Genomic DNA, 16,534 nt, shown 5'->3' with positions numbered 1-16,534 from the left:
TTACTCAGTACTTTGTTGAAGCACCTTTGGCAGAGAAAACAGCCTTAAATATTCTTGGGTATGATGCTACAAGCTTGGCACACCTGTATTTGGGTAGTTTCCCCCATACTTCTCTGCATATCCTCTCGAGCTCTATCAGGTTGGATGGGGAGCGTCGCTGCAAAACTATTTTTAAGGTCTCTCCAGAGATGTTAGATCGAGTTCAAGTCCGGGCTCTGGCTGTGCCACTCAAGGCTTGTCCCGAAGCTACTCCTGCGTTGTCTTGGCTGTGTGCATAGCGTCATTGTCCTGTTGAAAGGTAAACCTTCGCCCCAGTCTGAGGTGGTGAGTGCTCTGGAGCAGGTTTTCATCAAGGATCTCTCTATACTTTGCTCCATTCATCCTTCCATCGATCCTGACTAGTCTCCCAGTCCCTGCCACTGAAAAACATCCCCACAGCACGATGCTGCCACCACCATGCTTCAGATGTGACACTTGGCATTCAGTCTGTAGCTGTTTAAGTACTTTAGTCTAGTAAACTCGACGAGAACCACCAGGTGGTACTTTGAAAAATCCATTCTAACGAACACTTCCTCTGGAAGATCCATTCTAACAGACCCTCCGAGATAGAAAAGCTACAGCGACAAAGACATTGTGGCTTCTGGGGGACACAATAAGAGACTTCTGATGAACTACTCTCCACAGACTGATCGAGTGATTTCAACAAAGCGAGGCGACAAAGACATACAATCGTAAATATGTACTTTGCATTTCTAATTCCGAATGAGCGGTTGCTGGGGTGCTAAATATCCATATTTACGATGAGCGTATTATTCAACTGTATTTCCGATAGATGAAGTCCTTTGTGTCTCCTTCTCCCGCTCTTTCTTACGTGCCCCTGCCTTTTCAAGCCATCATATCGGGTTAGTCCACTAGGGACTTTACATTGCATTATGTAGGAATCAATGTGTAATCTATCCTGTTTGTGTGTTTATATATTTCTGCGTTATTATTTAGTTAGTTAGTAAATAAATGATTAAGCCAATTTGTATATTGCGACATTCAGAATGAGACTGATGATGTAAGAGATGTTTATATCTTTAGAGTTTAGGTGGAAGATAGTAACTTGTTAAATATACTTTTCCTGTGGTGCTACAAGATTACTAATGAGTTAATTGATGCATGATTAATTTAATCATCGTAATAATTCAACTTAGTTAATTGATTTGATAAAATAACAGTCAAACACATTAATGATAGTCACAACAAGACACCTGTCTCGAAGTTCTACGGACAATTCCTCATGGCTTGGTTTTTGCTCTGACATGCACTGTCAACTGTGGGACCTTATACTGAAAGGTGTGTGCCTTTCCAAATCATGTCCAATATATTTTGATTGTAATAACACTTTTTTGGTTAGTACATTATTCCATGAGTTATTTCATAGAATTGATGTCTTCATTATTATCCTACAATGTAGAAAATAGCCAAAATAAAGAAAAACCCTTGAATGAGTAGGTGTGTCCAAACTTTTGACTGGTACTGTACATTTGCAAAAATGTCTAAAAACCTGTTTTCACTTTGTCATTATGGGGTATTGTTTGTAGATTGATGAGGGGAAAAACGTATTTCATCCATTTTAGAATAAGGCTGTAATGTAACAAAATATGGAAAAGGTCGAGGGGTCAGAATACTTTTCGACACAGTACATAGGCCTATACGACACATGAAAATCACATTTTTGACTACACTGCTGCTCTCTCTGAACCACCCATACCGGATCCGGGATAATTGTCATCAGCAACGCTGAATAGCATAGCGCCACACTCAAATAATATTACTAGAAAATATTCATATTCATGAAATCACAAGTGCAATATTGCAAAACACAGCTTAGCCTTTTGTTAATCCACCCGTCGTCTCAGATTTTGAAATTATGATGCTTTACAGCGAAAGCAATACAAGCATTTGTGTAAGTTTATCGATCGCTCGATAAAACAATAAGTACACTTAGCATCAGGTAGCTTGGTCACGAAAATCAGAAAAGCAATCAAATGAATCGTTTACCTTTGATGATCTTTGGATGTTTTCACTCACGAGACTCCCAGTTAGACAACAAATGTTCCTTTTGTTCCATAAAGATATTTTTTATATCCAAATACCTCCGTTAGTTTAGTGCGTTATGCCTAGGAATCCACCGGAAAGAGCGGTCACGACAACGCAGACAAAAATTCAAAATTATATCCATAATGTCCACAGAAACATGTCAGACGTTTTTTATAATCAATCCTCAGGGTGTTTTTCAAATGTCTATTCGATAATATATCAACCGGGACAGTTGGCTTTTCACTAGGACCGGGAGTAACAATGGCCGCCTTTCTCTTTTGCGCACAATTCACTCTGATTCACTCATTCTTCAAAATAAAAGCCTGAAACTATGTCTGAAGACTGTTGACACCTTGAGGAAGCGATAGGAAAAAGAATCTGGTTGATATCCCTTTAAATGGAGCAATGGGAGGCTATGGAACATGGAGTTATCAAAATAGAAGCCACTTCCTGGTTTGATTTTTCTCAGGGTTTCGCCTGCAATATCAGTTCTGTTATACTTACAGACAATATTTTGACAGTTTTGGAAACTTTAGAGTGTTTTCTATCTGTCAATTATATGCATATTCTAGCATCTGGTCCAGAGAAATAGGCCGTTTACTTTGGGAACGTTATTTTCCAAACATAAAAATGGTGCCCCCTAGCTTCAAGAGGTTTTAAGCACTATTTACAGAAAATCCTCCAAAGTCAACATCTCAGAGCATTTTTGGCTCATTTGGAGCAGCATACAAAACGTTTTCCACCAGCAAGTCAAGCTGAGAGGGATTGTGTATATGCCAGGGCGGCCGTGAAATCATAAACTAATTTGGGGCTATTAGTGTTGAGCTAGTAATGAAATAAAAGTTGTGTTTATTTTAAATCACATTGTGAGCCGTTGAGTCAGGTTCTGTCAGAGGGGGAGATTTTACCACAGAGGTCATCCAAAACACTGAGCACCACACAACCCTGATTGGTAATTGTACCGTAAAAATGGCGAAACACTCACGGTTCAGATTTGAAACTGCAAGAGAGAAGCCTTGTCATCCCATGTCAACCTTCTGTCTACGAGTCATACGGAGAGTGTACTTTTTCCTGGCGCAGCCCAATTACCCAGAGGTTGCTTTGAACCCTTTGACCTCTAAATGTAAGAACACAAGGGACTGAACACACACACAACCACGTGCATACGCACACATGCATGGTCTGACCTACCTGAAAACCTCTCTTTTATAACATACATGTAAAAGTATCTTAACAGGCCAAAGAGGAATAGACCACAACAGCCAAATCAAATCAAATCAAATGTATTTATATAGCCCTTCGTACATCAGCTGATATTTTAAAGTGCTGTACAGAAACCCAGCCTAAAACCCCAAACAGCAAGCAATGCAGGTGTAGAAGCACGGTGACTAGAAAACAGCCATATTAAGACATTAAGCCATATTAAGGCATATTTAGGCTTTCTTTTAATTACAAAAGCTTTATTATGATGAAATATCTATTCATTACCCTTAGTGTCTCAAATCAAAACTGCACTAGTTTACTGCAAATTAAACTAATACATTATCGTGATTAAAATGAACTAATATTGTCATGATTAAATATGTATTAATAAATTACCCTTGGGCTGCACTCAAGTAATGGAATGGCTATACTAAAAAGATTCAAACATAAGCATTGAGCAATGTTCAGACTAATCAATGATTTTACCTAATCACCATACAAAAAATGTATATTACTACAAGATTGATGATTGGTCCAATTGACCTAGGTCTTCTGATTATTTCTGGTCTCTTACTGTAATTATTGGATGATTATTTACACTGTGTGCAGGGGCAGGACTGTGTGTGTTGTCTTTTTTCTAAACCCAGTCATCCATTTGTGACTTATCCCACCAATTAGCATGGGATCTGGGTATCCAATGGTGGAAACCATGGAAAACACAGCACAGCATCCCTCCCAATAGTGCTCTGGCTCTCTGCCAGGGAACACCGTCCACTCCGCCAATTATAAGGCTACAGGTCAAAGGTTAGGAACGCTAGAATGCCTGGGGCACAGAGGACACACACATACAGTATATTGGACAGATATAGTACTTATGAGAGAAACGAATGAGTCATCAGTAATCGTGTAAGGAAAGATTGTCCAATAGCACAATATATATTTAATAGAAGAGGATATAACAGTTTCTTACGGATAGAGGACCCCTGTTTGTCGTGTAGCGCTAAATTTAGAACAGTGGTTAAAATAATTGTGTCTGTTTCCAGACCATGCTCGTATTGACTGTCTAGCCACGCCATGGACTGTCTAATTGGGCTGTGTGCTGTCACTACCTGGGTACTAATGTGACTATCATAAACTAATCTCTGCTGTCTGATGAGTCTAATGGGTGCAATCACGTACACACACACACGTACACACACACGTACACACACACACACACACACACACACACACACACACACACACACACACACACACACACACACACACACACACACACACACAGCCAAAAGTGTGACCACGGTGAACTGATATCCCCTATGGGATAAGTCCCAACACATGTCCCCTCTGCTCTGTCTGTTGTGGACTATGTCTGTATCACTTCACAGAGGTGGACTCAGACTGTGTCACTGATTTCATCCTCAACACGACACATCATGTCACACTGCCATTATTACTCTGCATCACTCACACATGGCACCCTATTCCCTATTTAGTGCACTAGTTTTGACAGGGCCCATTGGTCCCCGGTCAAAAGTCATGCACTATATAGGGAATAGGGTGCCATTTGGGATGCAGATTCATGGTATTCCACTCATATGGTATTAACCCCCTTCTCTGGACCTACTCCTATACAACATCACATAGATATGGCTGACTGTTTCAACTCCATCACTCCATCCCTCAACCCCTCACACATCTTTCTCCTCTGGTTAGAGAATCATCATATACCTAACCTGTAAGACATGTCCTATGTCTCAATCCTCCCTAGGTGGTAAATGGGTCAGTCCAGAAAAACAGCTGCTGCCCCCGGAGCACAAGCACATGCACACACATACACGCACGGACACAAACACGCACACACACGCACACACACAGACACAAGCATGCACACACACACACACACACACACACACACACACACACACACACACACACACACACACACACACACACACACACACACACACACACACACACACACACACAGTGAGAGGATGTAAGGATAGGCAACAGGATAGAAACAAAACCAGGGACAAACAGAGAAAAGCGTATTCCCTGATTGATTGATTGAGAGGGATAAAAGAGTGCAAGCTCATCCCTCTCTTTCATGTTGCTGGGAGAATAAAGCCCTAATGGATGGCAGGTGTGGAGGCCATACACATAATGAAGCTGGAAAGCAATAGGACATAGTGTCTGTCTGTCTGTTCAAACCTTCCACTCAGGAGAAATAAGGATAGAGATTATGAAAGCTTACTGAAACAATGGATCATACAGGTACTGTTGGATGGATTATTTTGATAAAGGGTGGTTCAAGATACAGGTTTCCTTTTCTCAGGTAGGATCAGGTAGGATCAGGTTCCCAAACAGTGTAAACTTTCCTTTTATAGTCTGTTAATTACTAAGTAATTACTAGGTAAATACGTAGTAACAAAAACAAAATATGTAGTAGCAATTTAGTCTTAAACATACTTACTAGGAACCAAAGAAGTAAGAACTACATAATTATTAAACACAAAGTTACAAAATGTAATTATGTAGGTAACTACAAGTAAGAAGGATAGGTACAATTATGTACCAGCTAATTACTATGCAAACACCTAGTCACGCCACTTTTTCAAAGTAATATATAAGAAACACCAAGGAACATACAAAGTCACAAAATTATATAGTCACAAAATTATATTTAAGTAACACATTTTGTCCAAAAGGTAAGTACAAAAACCAGCATATTACTATGTAGATACATAGTCACACCAGTCTCTTTCAAAGTAATACCTAAAAATCACCAATGAACATACATGCTAATTAAAAATGTATGATCATGTAATTACTAAAGAAATACCTTAAAGTCTTCCTCTTGTGCTGATATTCTCTCCTGTGGTTTCCATGTACATTCATAGTAACAGGGCTGTAAAATGAAGTGGTTTCTGTTTCCATGCAGATACAATGTAATTACTTGTGAGGTACCACTGCATTGAACTGAGAGAACAAAGTGACCCAGTTTGTCAAAGTGGGGACATTTGTCACAATAAAGACAAACACACAATTCATAGTGAAGTTAATTTAATGAAAATCAACCAAACAAATCTTAGTAGATTGTCACGCCCTGACCTTAGTATTCTTTGTTTTCTTTATTATTTTGGTTAGGTCAGGGTGTGACATGGGTGATGTATGTGTTTTTGTCCTGTCTAGGGGTTTTGTATGTTCATGGGGTTGTTTACTATCTAGGTGTTTTGTATGTCTATGGTTGCCTAGATTGGTTCTCAATCAGCGGCAGCTGTTTATCGTTGTCTCTGATTGGGAACCATATTTAGGCAGCCATATTCTTTGGGTAATTCGTGGGTTATTGTCTATGTCTAGTTGCCTGTGTTTGCACATTTATATTATAGCTTCACGTTCGTTTTGTTATTTTGTATAGGTTATTTAGTGTCCGTCTTTATTAAAGTAACATGTATTCATATCACACTGCGCCTTGGTCTCCTCCATTCAACGAACGTGACAGAATAACCCACCAAACCAGGACCAAGCAGCATGAGAGGAAGGAACAGCGCTCGGTGGAAAGATGGACCTGGGACGAAATACTGGACGGTAAAGGATCCTGGACGTGGGAGGAGATACTGGCAGGAGAGGATCGCCTACCATGGAGGCAGATGGAGATAGCACGGGAGGAACGGTGATGATATAAGGGTACACTGCTAGCACGGAAGCCCGAGAGGCAGCCCCAATAAAAAAATAATTGGGGTGGGCACACGAGGATATTGGCTGACTCAGGTAGGAGACCTGAGCCAACTCCTTGTGCTTACCGTGGAGAGCGTGTAACTGGTCAGGCACTGTGTTATGCAGAGATGCGCATGGTGTCTCCAGTGCACATTTCTAGACCGGTGCGCTATATTCCAGCTCCTCGCATTGGCCGGGCTAGAATGAGCATCCAGCCAGGAATGAGGGTGCCGGCTCAGCACTCCTGGTCTCCAGTGTACCTCCTTGGACCAGGATATCCTGCGCCGGCTCTGCGTACTCTGAGTCTGCACAGCCCAGTATGTCCTGTGCCAGCGCCCTGTGCTCTACACTCCAAACCTCCAGTACGCCTCCACAGCCCAGTACGTCCTGTGCCTGCTCCGCACACTCGCCCTGAGGTGCGTGTCCCCAGCCCAGTACCACCAGTGCCAACACCACGCACCAGGCTTCCTGTGCGTCTCTAGAGCTCTGTACGCCCTGTTCCTCCTCCCCGCATTCGCCCTGAGGTGCGTGTCCTCAGCCCGGTACAACCAGTGCCGGTACCACGCACCAGGCCTCCAGTGTGTCTCCAGGGTCCAGTACTCCCTGTTCCTTCTCCTCGCACTCGCCCTGAGGTGCGTGTCCCCAGCACAGTACCCTCAGTGCCGGCACCACGCACCAGGCCTATAGTGCGCCTCGGCAGTCCAGTACGCCCTGTTCCTCCTCCCCGCACTCGCCATGAGGTGCGTGTCCCCAGCACGGTACCACCAGTGGCAAGTATAAACATCCAGGCCTACAGTGCAATTCGCCAGTCCAGAGCGTCCGGCGACAGTACCCAGTCCAGAGCGTCCGGCGACAGTACCCAGTCCAGAGCGTCCGGCAACAGTACCCAGTCCAGAGCGTCCGGCGACAGTACCCAGTCCAGAGCGTCCGGCAACAGTACCCAGTCCAGAGCGTCCGGGAACAGTACCCAGTCCAGAGCGTCCGGCAACATTACCCAGTCCAGAGCATCCGGCAACAGGACCCAGTCCAGAGCATCCGGCGACAGTCTACAGACCGTAACTTCCTACGACGGGCCGCAGACCGGAACCTTCTACGACGGGCCGCAGACCGGAACCTACCACGACGGGTCGCAGTCCGGAACCTACCACGACGCAGAGTCTCCCTCCAGTCCGGCTCCGCCAGAGTCTCCCTCCAGTCCGGCTCCGCCAGAGTCTCCCTCCAGTCCGGCTCCGCCAGAGTCTCCCTCCAGTCCGGATCCGCCAGAGTCTCCCTAGTCCATGGTCGGAGGTGAGGGTTCCCGCTCCAGAGATATTAAGTAAGTGTGACAAGTCAGAAGTGGAGCGGGGTCCACGTCCCGAGCCAGAACCGCCACCTCAGAGTTATGCCCACCCAGACCATCCCATATAGGCTTAGGTGTGCGGCCAGGAGTCCGCACCTTTTGGGGGAGGGTGTAACTTCTTCTTTAAGAGGCTCCTCTGTCCTCCACTCGTTACCTGTATTAATGGCACCTGTTTGAACTTGTTATCAGTATAAAAGACACCTGTCCACAACCTCAAACAGTCACACTCCAAACTCCGCTTTAGCCAAGACCAAAGAGCTGTCAAAGGACACCAGAAACAAAATTGTAGACCTACACCAGGCTGGGAAGACTGAATCTGCAATAGGTAAGCAGCTTGGTTTGAAGAAATCAATTGTGGGAGCAATTATTAGGAAATGGAAGACATGCAAGACCACTGATAATCTCCCTCGATCTGGGGCTTCATGCAAGATCTCACCCCGTGGGGTCAAAATGATCACAACGACGATGAGCAAAAATCCCAGAGCCACACGGGGGGACCTAGTGAATGACCTGCAGAGAGCTGGGACCAAAGTAACAAAGTCTACCATCAGTAACACACTACGCCTCCAGGGACTCAAATCCTGCAGTGCCAGACGTGTCCCCCTGCTTAAGCCAGTACATGTCCAGGCCCATCTGAAGTTTGCTAGAGAGCATTTGGATGATCCAGAAGAAGATTGGGAGAATGTCATATGGTCAGATGAAACCAAAATATAACTTTTTGGTAAAAACTCAACTCGTCGTGTTTGGAGGACAAAGAATGCTGAGTTGCATCCAAAGAACACCATACCTACTGTAAAGCATGGGGGTGGAAACATCATGCTTTGGGGCTGTTTTTCTGCAAAGGGACCAGGACGACTGATCCGTGTAAAGGAAAGAATGAATGGGGCCATGTATCGTGAGATTTTGAGTGAAAACCTCCTTCCATCAGCAAGGGCATTGAAGATGAAACGTGGCTGGGTCTTTCAGCATGACAATGATCCCAAACACACACCGCCCGGGCAACGAAGGAGTGGCTTCGTAAGAAGCATTTCAAGGTCCTGGAGTGGCCTAGCCAGTCTCCAGATCTCAACCCCATAGAAAATCTTTGGCGGGAGTTGAAAGTCTGTGTTGCCCAGCAACAGCCCCAAAACATCACTGCTCTAGGGGAGATCTGCATGGAGGAATGGGCCAAAATACCAGCAACAAACCTTGTGAAGACTTACAGAAAACGTTTGACCTCTGTCATTGCCAACAAAGGGTATATAACAGAGTATTGAGATAAACATTTGTTATTGACCAAATACTTGTTTTCCACCATAATTTGCAAATAAATTCATTAAAAATCCTACAATGTGATTTTCTGGATTTTTTTTTTCTCTCATTTTGTCTGTCATAGTTGAAGTTTACCTATGATGAAAATTACAGGCCTCTCTCATCTTTTTAAGTAGGAGAACTTGCACAATTGGTGGCTGACTAAATACGGTTTTGCCCCACTGTATGTGAATATGTGAAGAAAAATGTACATTCGCTACATACAACAAGATATTGTATCTACATGACATGAATATAAAGTATACAAATATGACTGAATAGAATGACTGAATAAATTCCAACCACGAGGTAACATGGAAGATTGTTAGCCAAAGCAAATTGACTTGCAGAAATAGCTAGCTATCTATCTGACCATTTTACTTGACAAAAATTGCCACAAAATAACTGTAAACAGAGTATTGGCAAACTATGCATACATGAAGTGTTTACACAAGCATATTACCTCATAAAAAAAACTCTTAACACTCAAAAGAGCGAGCTAGATATCTTCTGTTCAAAATTAAGCTAAATTACAACCAAAGCGGGAGCTAGCATTCAATGTAATGCCAATACTGATTTATTGGCTTAATTAGCCTAGCACGTTAGCAGACTTTAGACGCCCTTCATTCTTAAAAAAAAAAAAGGGTCACCTGAAATTTGATGAGGTGTTATTGAATAACTCCATTGGCGCAAATACACTTCCTTGTGTGAAAAATACTAAATGAGGTGTTATTGCATAACACTAAAAGTGTTAATTATCTAACACTGACAAAGTGTAGCAGCGTTCGCACTAAGCACACTGTTAATTAAATACTTGAAAGTGTGGACGCATATACACACTGGCCCACTGTTGATTCAACACTGAAGAAGGTCTGTGTCGTCATCACAATCTCACAAAATCTATTGCTTAAAACAGATCAATATATTGGGTTTATTAAAATACAATATCGATGTGAGTGATTCATTTTCACACGCTGTAGATTACAGTAAAACATGCTTATCAATTCCAGTCTGATGTAATCGCTTGGTAAAAGTTGCAGCGTGTGCAGTTTAAAAAGAACTAATTTAGCAAAGTACAGGTGATCAGAACACAAGTGTGACACGTGTGAGTAGGGAGTAAATACAAAACTACAAAAATACAAAATACAACAACATATTTCAGCATATTGATTATGAATTTGGACATTTAAAACCAGTGTTTTGACACTCGGCTATAAATCAAAAATACATGACAACAGGAAGCAACAACAGTACCAATGTTTTAGTAATATAAATTGTACTTTTAAGATTATGTTTCAACAGGAATCTAATTAATCAGGTAAAACTACTGAATGAGCCCAAAGATGTGCTATGATTTTTTGATTTATTGAGTGAAATCGTGAAAACAGTTTGTCTCGTGAAAACACGTTTGTAAGTGTGACAACAGGTCAAGATCACTGACAAATTTTCTGTTGTCTTCACAGAATGGAGTCATCCAATGTAGTGTTACTTCACATGTACCTACTTATCTACCTGGAAATAGACACCACTTCATTTTACAGCCATGTTACTAAATACATACCTAATGACTACAGGAAAATACTTGGTACACTTATGTCTACACAATAACAATCATAAAGAGGGATAATTGACCTGCAAGTGTTTGGTATTAACAATGTCTTCATTTTACAGCTCTCTTACCACCTATATACCCTGTAAGTGTCAATGTGGTAAAATGTACCAAAAGGGTAAGATCATGGACAGACTTGCTGTTGTCGTCATGGGATAGAGTCGTCCAATGCACAAGTAACTACATCGTACCTACGTGGAAACAGGCACCACTTAATTTTACAGCCATCTTACCACGAACATACAGTACATTTGGAAAGTATTCAGACCCCTTGACTTTTTCCACATTCCACCTTATTCTAAAATTGATTAAAATGTTTGTTTTTATACCTCAACAATCTACACACAATACCCCATAATGACAAAGAAAAAACATAAGTATTCATACCCTTGAATCAGTACTTAGTTAAAGCACCTTTGGCAGAGATTAGAGCCTTGTGTCTTCTTGAGTATGACGCTACAAGCTTGGCACACCTTTATTTGGGGGTTTCTCCCATTCTTCTCTGTCAGGTTGCATGGGGAGCATCGCTGCACAACTATTTTCAGGTCTCTCCAGAGATGTTCGATCGGGTTCAAGTTTGAGGTCCTGAGCGCTCTGGAGCAGGTTTTCATCAAGGATCTCTCTGTACTTTGCTCCATTCATCTTTCCCCTTAATCCTGATTAGTCTCCCAGTCCGTGCCGCTGAAAAACATCCCCACAGCATGACGCTGCCACCACCATGCTTCACCGTAGGGATGGTGCCAGGTTTCCTCCAGATGTGACGCTTGGCATTCAGTCCAAAGAGTTTAATCTTGGTTTCATCAGATCAGAGAATCTTGTTTTGCATGGTCTGCGTCCTTTAGGTACCTTTTGGCAAACTCCAAGCGGGCTGTCATGTGCCTTTTACTGAGGAATGGCTTCCGTCTGGCCGCTCTACCATAAAGGCCTAATTGGTGTGCTACAGAGATGGTTGTCCTTCTAGAAGATTCTCTACCAAAACACTGCAAGCTTAGACGCAACAGACAAGCCGGCATCCTGGTGAGACTGAGACGAAGAGAAAATCGTCCGGCAGGCCCCTCGGTTCTATTGGCAAATGTCCAGTCACTCGAGATAAGATGGATGAGCTTTGTTCCAGAGTCTGCTATCAAAGAGACTTGAAAAGCTGCAATATTATATGCCTTGCAGAGACGTGGCTGGATGACTCTATATATGTATTACAACAGTGGTTTCTCCATGCAGTGGCACGATTGTAAGAAGGCGGCCTCGTGCAAGTCCAAAGAGGGAGGGTTGTGAAGAAAATCTCAAGCTTTTGCTCACCTGATATAGAATACCTCATAGTAAGCTGCAGACCCTTTTATCCACGCAGAGAGTTCTCATCAACAATTATCATGGATGTCTCCCTCCAAAAGCCAACACCACTTTAGCACTCAACAAACTATATGGGGCCATAAACAAACAAGAAACAACTCACCCAGAGGCAGCGGTTCTGGTGTGCGAAGACTTTAACGCAAGGAGACTTAAAACCATTCTACCTCACTTCTACCAACACGTCTCCTGCACCACTAGGGGCAGTAAAACTCTAGACCACTTTTACTCTACCCTCAGAAACCCATACAAGGCCCTGCCTCGTCTTCCCTTCTGACCACGACTCTATTCCCCTGCTTCCTGTTTACAAACAACAAATGCTCAAACAGGAAGTACCAGTGTGTTGTCCGATGAAGCAGATGTGAGGCTGCTTAGTAGAAACTGGGATATGTTCCAGCATTCATTCGATGGCATTGAGGAGTTTACAACAGTCACAGGCTGTATCAATAAGTGCATAGACGTATCCAAACCAAAAACATGCGTAAAACTATTCTTTATTTATTTATTTATTCATCCCTTGTTCTCCCCAATTTCATGGTATCCAATTGGTAGTTACAGTCTCGTCTCATCGCTGCAACTCCCATATGGACACGGGAGAGGCGAAGGTCGAGAGCCGTGCGTCCACCAAAACACAACCCAACCAAGCCAAGCCGCACTGCTTCTTGACAGAATGCCTGCTTAACCTGGAAGCCAGCCACACCAAAGTGTCGGAGGAAACACCATACACCTGGCGACCATGTCAGCATGCATGCGCCCAACCCGCCACAGGAGTCACTGGAGAACAAAGGGACAAGGACATTCCTGCCAGCCCTAACCCAGACGATGCTGGGTCAATTGTGCACCGCCCCATGGGTCTCCCAGTCGTGGCCGGCTGTGACAGAGGCTGAACTCGAACCAGGATTTCTAATGGCACAGCTAGCACTGCGATGTAGTGCCTTAGACCACTGCACCACTCGGGAGGCCCTGTGTAAAATTTTTAAACAGGTTAACACTCAAAATAACAGGGAGTGATCTCAAAGCAGGCGCAGATATTTTCAATCTCTCCTTGTCCCATTCTGTAAACCTAACATGTTTCAAGACTACCACCACTGTCCCTGTTCTCAACAACTGGAAGGTAACCTGCCTAAATGACTAGAGGCCCTGTACCACTCAAATGTCTAATCACACCGCTCTGAGATCTTTCCACACCTGGAATGTGCAACATTTGCCTATTGTTATTTTCTAAATTCTTCAAGCTCTGTCAAATTGGCTGTTGATTATTGCCAAATCATTTTCAGGTCTTGCCATAGTGTAAATGTTCAAATAGATTTAGGTCAAAACTGTAACTCGGCCCCTCAGGACATTCACTGTCATCTTGGTAAGCAACTCCAGTGTAGATTTGGCCTTGTGTTTTAGGTTATTGTCCTGCTGAAAGGTTCATTATTCTCCCAGTGCTTGGTGGAAAGCAGACTAAACCAGGTTTTCTTCTAGGATTTTGCCTCTGCTTAGCTCTATTCCTTTTCAATCCTGAGAACTCCCCAGTCCTTAATGATTACAAGCATACCCATAACATGATGCAGCCATCACTATGCTTGAAAATATGAGTGGTACTCAGTAATGTGTTGTATTGGATTTGTCACAAACATAACACTTTGTTTTCAGGACTAAAAGGTAATTACAGTGCTACGTTTTTTACACTATTACTATAGTGCCTTGTTGCAAACCGGATACATGTTTCAAGGTTTTGCTCGCCTGAGGTAGAGTATATCATGATAAGCTGTAGGCCATACTACCTACCTAGAGAGTTTTCATCTGTATTTGTCATAGCTGTCTACATACCACCACAGATGGATGCTGGCACTAAGACCACACTGAATGAGCTGTATTCCGCCATAAGCTAACAGGAAAACGCTCACCCAGTGGCGGAGCTCCAAATAGCCGAGGGCTTTAATGCAGGGAAGAAAAACTCTGGACCACCTTTACTACACACACAGAGACGCATACAAAGCTCTCCCTCACCCTCCATTTGGCAAATCTGACCATAATTCTATCCTTCTGGTTCATGAATACAAGCAAAAATTAAAGCAGGAAGCACCAGTGACTTGATCAATAAAAAAGTGGTCAGATATGTTCCGGGATTCTTCGAGGAGTACACCACATCATTCACTGGCTTCATAAATAAGTGCATCGATGATGTCGTCCCCACAGTGACCGTACGTACGTACATTCCCCAACCAGAAGCCATGGATTACAGACAACATCCGAACAAGCTAGAAATATGGGACCAAATACTTATTATTGTTTTAGTTAATACACATAATACACATACAAGTGAATTTGTCCCAATACTTTTGGTCCACTAAAATGGGGGGACTATGTACAGAAAGTGCTTTCATTTCTAAACTGTTCACCCGAAATGGATGAAAATACTCTAAAATTCAAGTTGACAATCTGCACTTTAATCTTGTAGTTAATGTATCATTTAAAATCCAAAGTGCAGAAGTAGAGAACCAAAACAACAAAACATGTACTGTTTCAATAATTGTGGAGCTCACTGTGTACACAATAAATACACACACTACACTGACACTCTCACACAAAACCCACACACATTAACATACAGTACATTTACATACATAATACATAACACACACGCATACCGATGCAACACAAACACATGCACACACACACACCTTGCACACACCTCGCAACTCTGCACATTGATCTGGTACTGGTACCTCCTGTACATAGCTCCATTCTTGTGTATTTTATTACTATTGTGTTGTTATATTTGTGTTTTTTTACTCTGCATCGTTGAGAAGAGCTTGTAAGCAAGCCTTTCACGGTAAAGTCTACATCCGTTGTGTTCGGTGCATGTTACAAATACTATTTTATTTTATTTGGATTTGATATTTTAAAAAAGGGATACAGCAGCAGACTGCATTGGAGAAGCACAGTCACACACTGTGCACTGATTGGCTCTGACCATATGTATCAAATCAAATCAAATCAAATCTTATTTGTCACATACACATGGTTAGCAGATGTTAATGCGAGTGTAGCGAAATGCTTGTGCTTCTAGTTCCGACAATGCAGTAATAACAAGTAATCTAACTAACAATTCCAAAACTACTGTCTTGTACACAGTGTAAGGGGATAAAGAATATGTACATAAGGATATATGAATGAGTGATGGTACAGAGCAGCATAGGCAAGATACAGTAGATGGTATAGTACAAGCCATGTGCTTCAGCAATGATCCGGTGAGTGAACTGGAGCAGGGATGATTGTGATCACAAATGAGCCAATAAGTGGCAGGATGAGGGTGTGTGTGTGACTCCTACCTGGTCAGCAGGAGGGGAGAACGGCGCACTCCTCTGGAGCTGGAGCTGCTTTTCAATGTTGTCCTTCAGACACTGACACACACGTCGCTTCTGGTCAGCCGAGTAAGCTTCCAGACTGAGCAAGCAGTCACACTTCTACACAGCCAGAGAGAGACATGGAGAAAGAGAGACAGAGAGAGACAGAGAGAATGACACAGAGAGAGAGAGAGAGGGAAAGAGAGTGAGAGATAGCAGAGAGAGAGAGAGAGAGAGAGAGAGAGAGAGAGAGAGAGAGAGAGAGAGAGAGATTGGGGGACAGAGAAAGGATGAGGGGTTGTTATTCTCCTTTCATGCAATACTTAATTCTACTCTTTGTTGCAGATTTGACAGTTTAGTTGAGAAAAAGGCTTCTTTGTAAATGTGTCTCCATGGTGGCAGGACCTCTGTTTTAGGAGGGAGAGGGAGGGCAAGAGAGAGAGGAAACGAGAGAAAAAATGAAAGCAAATTAATTATAGAATTAATGAATGATGGCAAATAGGAGTGGGGAACAGCAAGAGAGTTTTGGAGAGGTATCGTGCTTAATGGTTTCCTCACCCATGGAGAGTGTGTGCGTGCGTGCGTGTGTGTGTGTGTGTGTGTGTG

General features: G+C 42.9%; 1 protein-coding gene across 4 annotated transcripts in view; it reads right to left on the bottom strand.

Annotated features, from left to right (window-relative positions):
- LOC139387870 (regulator of G-protein signaling 3-like) overlaps positions 1–16,534 on the bottom strand; it is a 239,518-nt gene that overhangs the window by 96,339 nt on the left and 126,645 nt on the right. For all 4 annotated transcript variants that reach the window (XM_071134175.1, XM_071134177.1, XM_071134178.1 and 1 more), the window contains one exon: positions 15,914–16,048. In XM_071134175.1, the coding sequence (XP_070990276.1) occupies positions 15,914–16,048 (135 nt within the window). The remainder of the gene's footprint in view (positions 1–15,913; positions 16,049–16,534) is intronic.

The sequence above is a fragment of the Oncorhynchus clarkii genome, chromosome 29, assembly GCF_045791955.1.
Source record: "Oncorhynchus clarkii lewisi isolate Uvic-CL-2024 chromosome 29, UVic_Ocla_1.0, whole genome shotgun sequence".
Classification (NCBI taxonomy): Eukaryota; Metazoa; Chordata; class Actinopteri; order Salmoniformes; family Salmonidae; genus Oncorhynchus; species Oncorhynchus clarkii.
The sequence above is the reverse complement of the archived record's forward strand: the minus strand, read 5'-3'. Positions and strand labels throughout refer to the sequence as shown.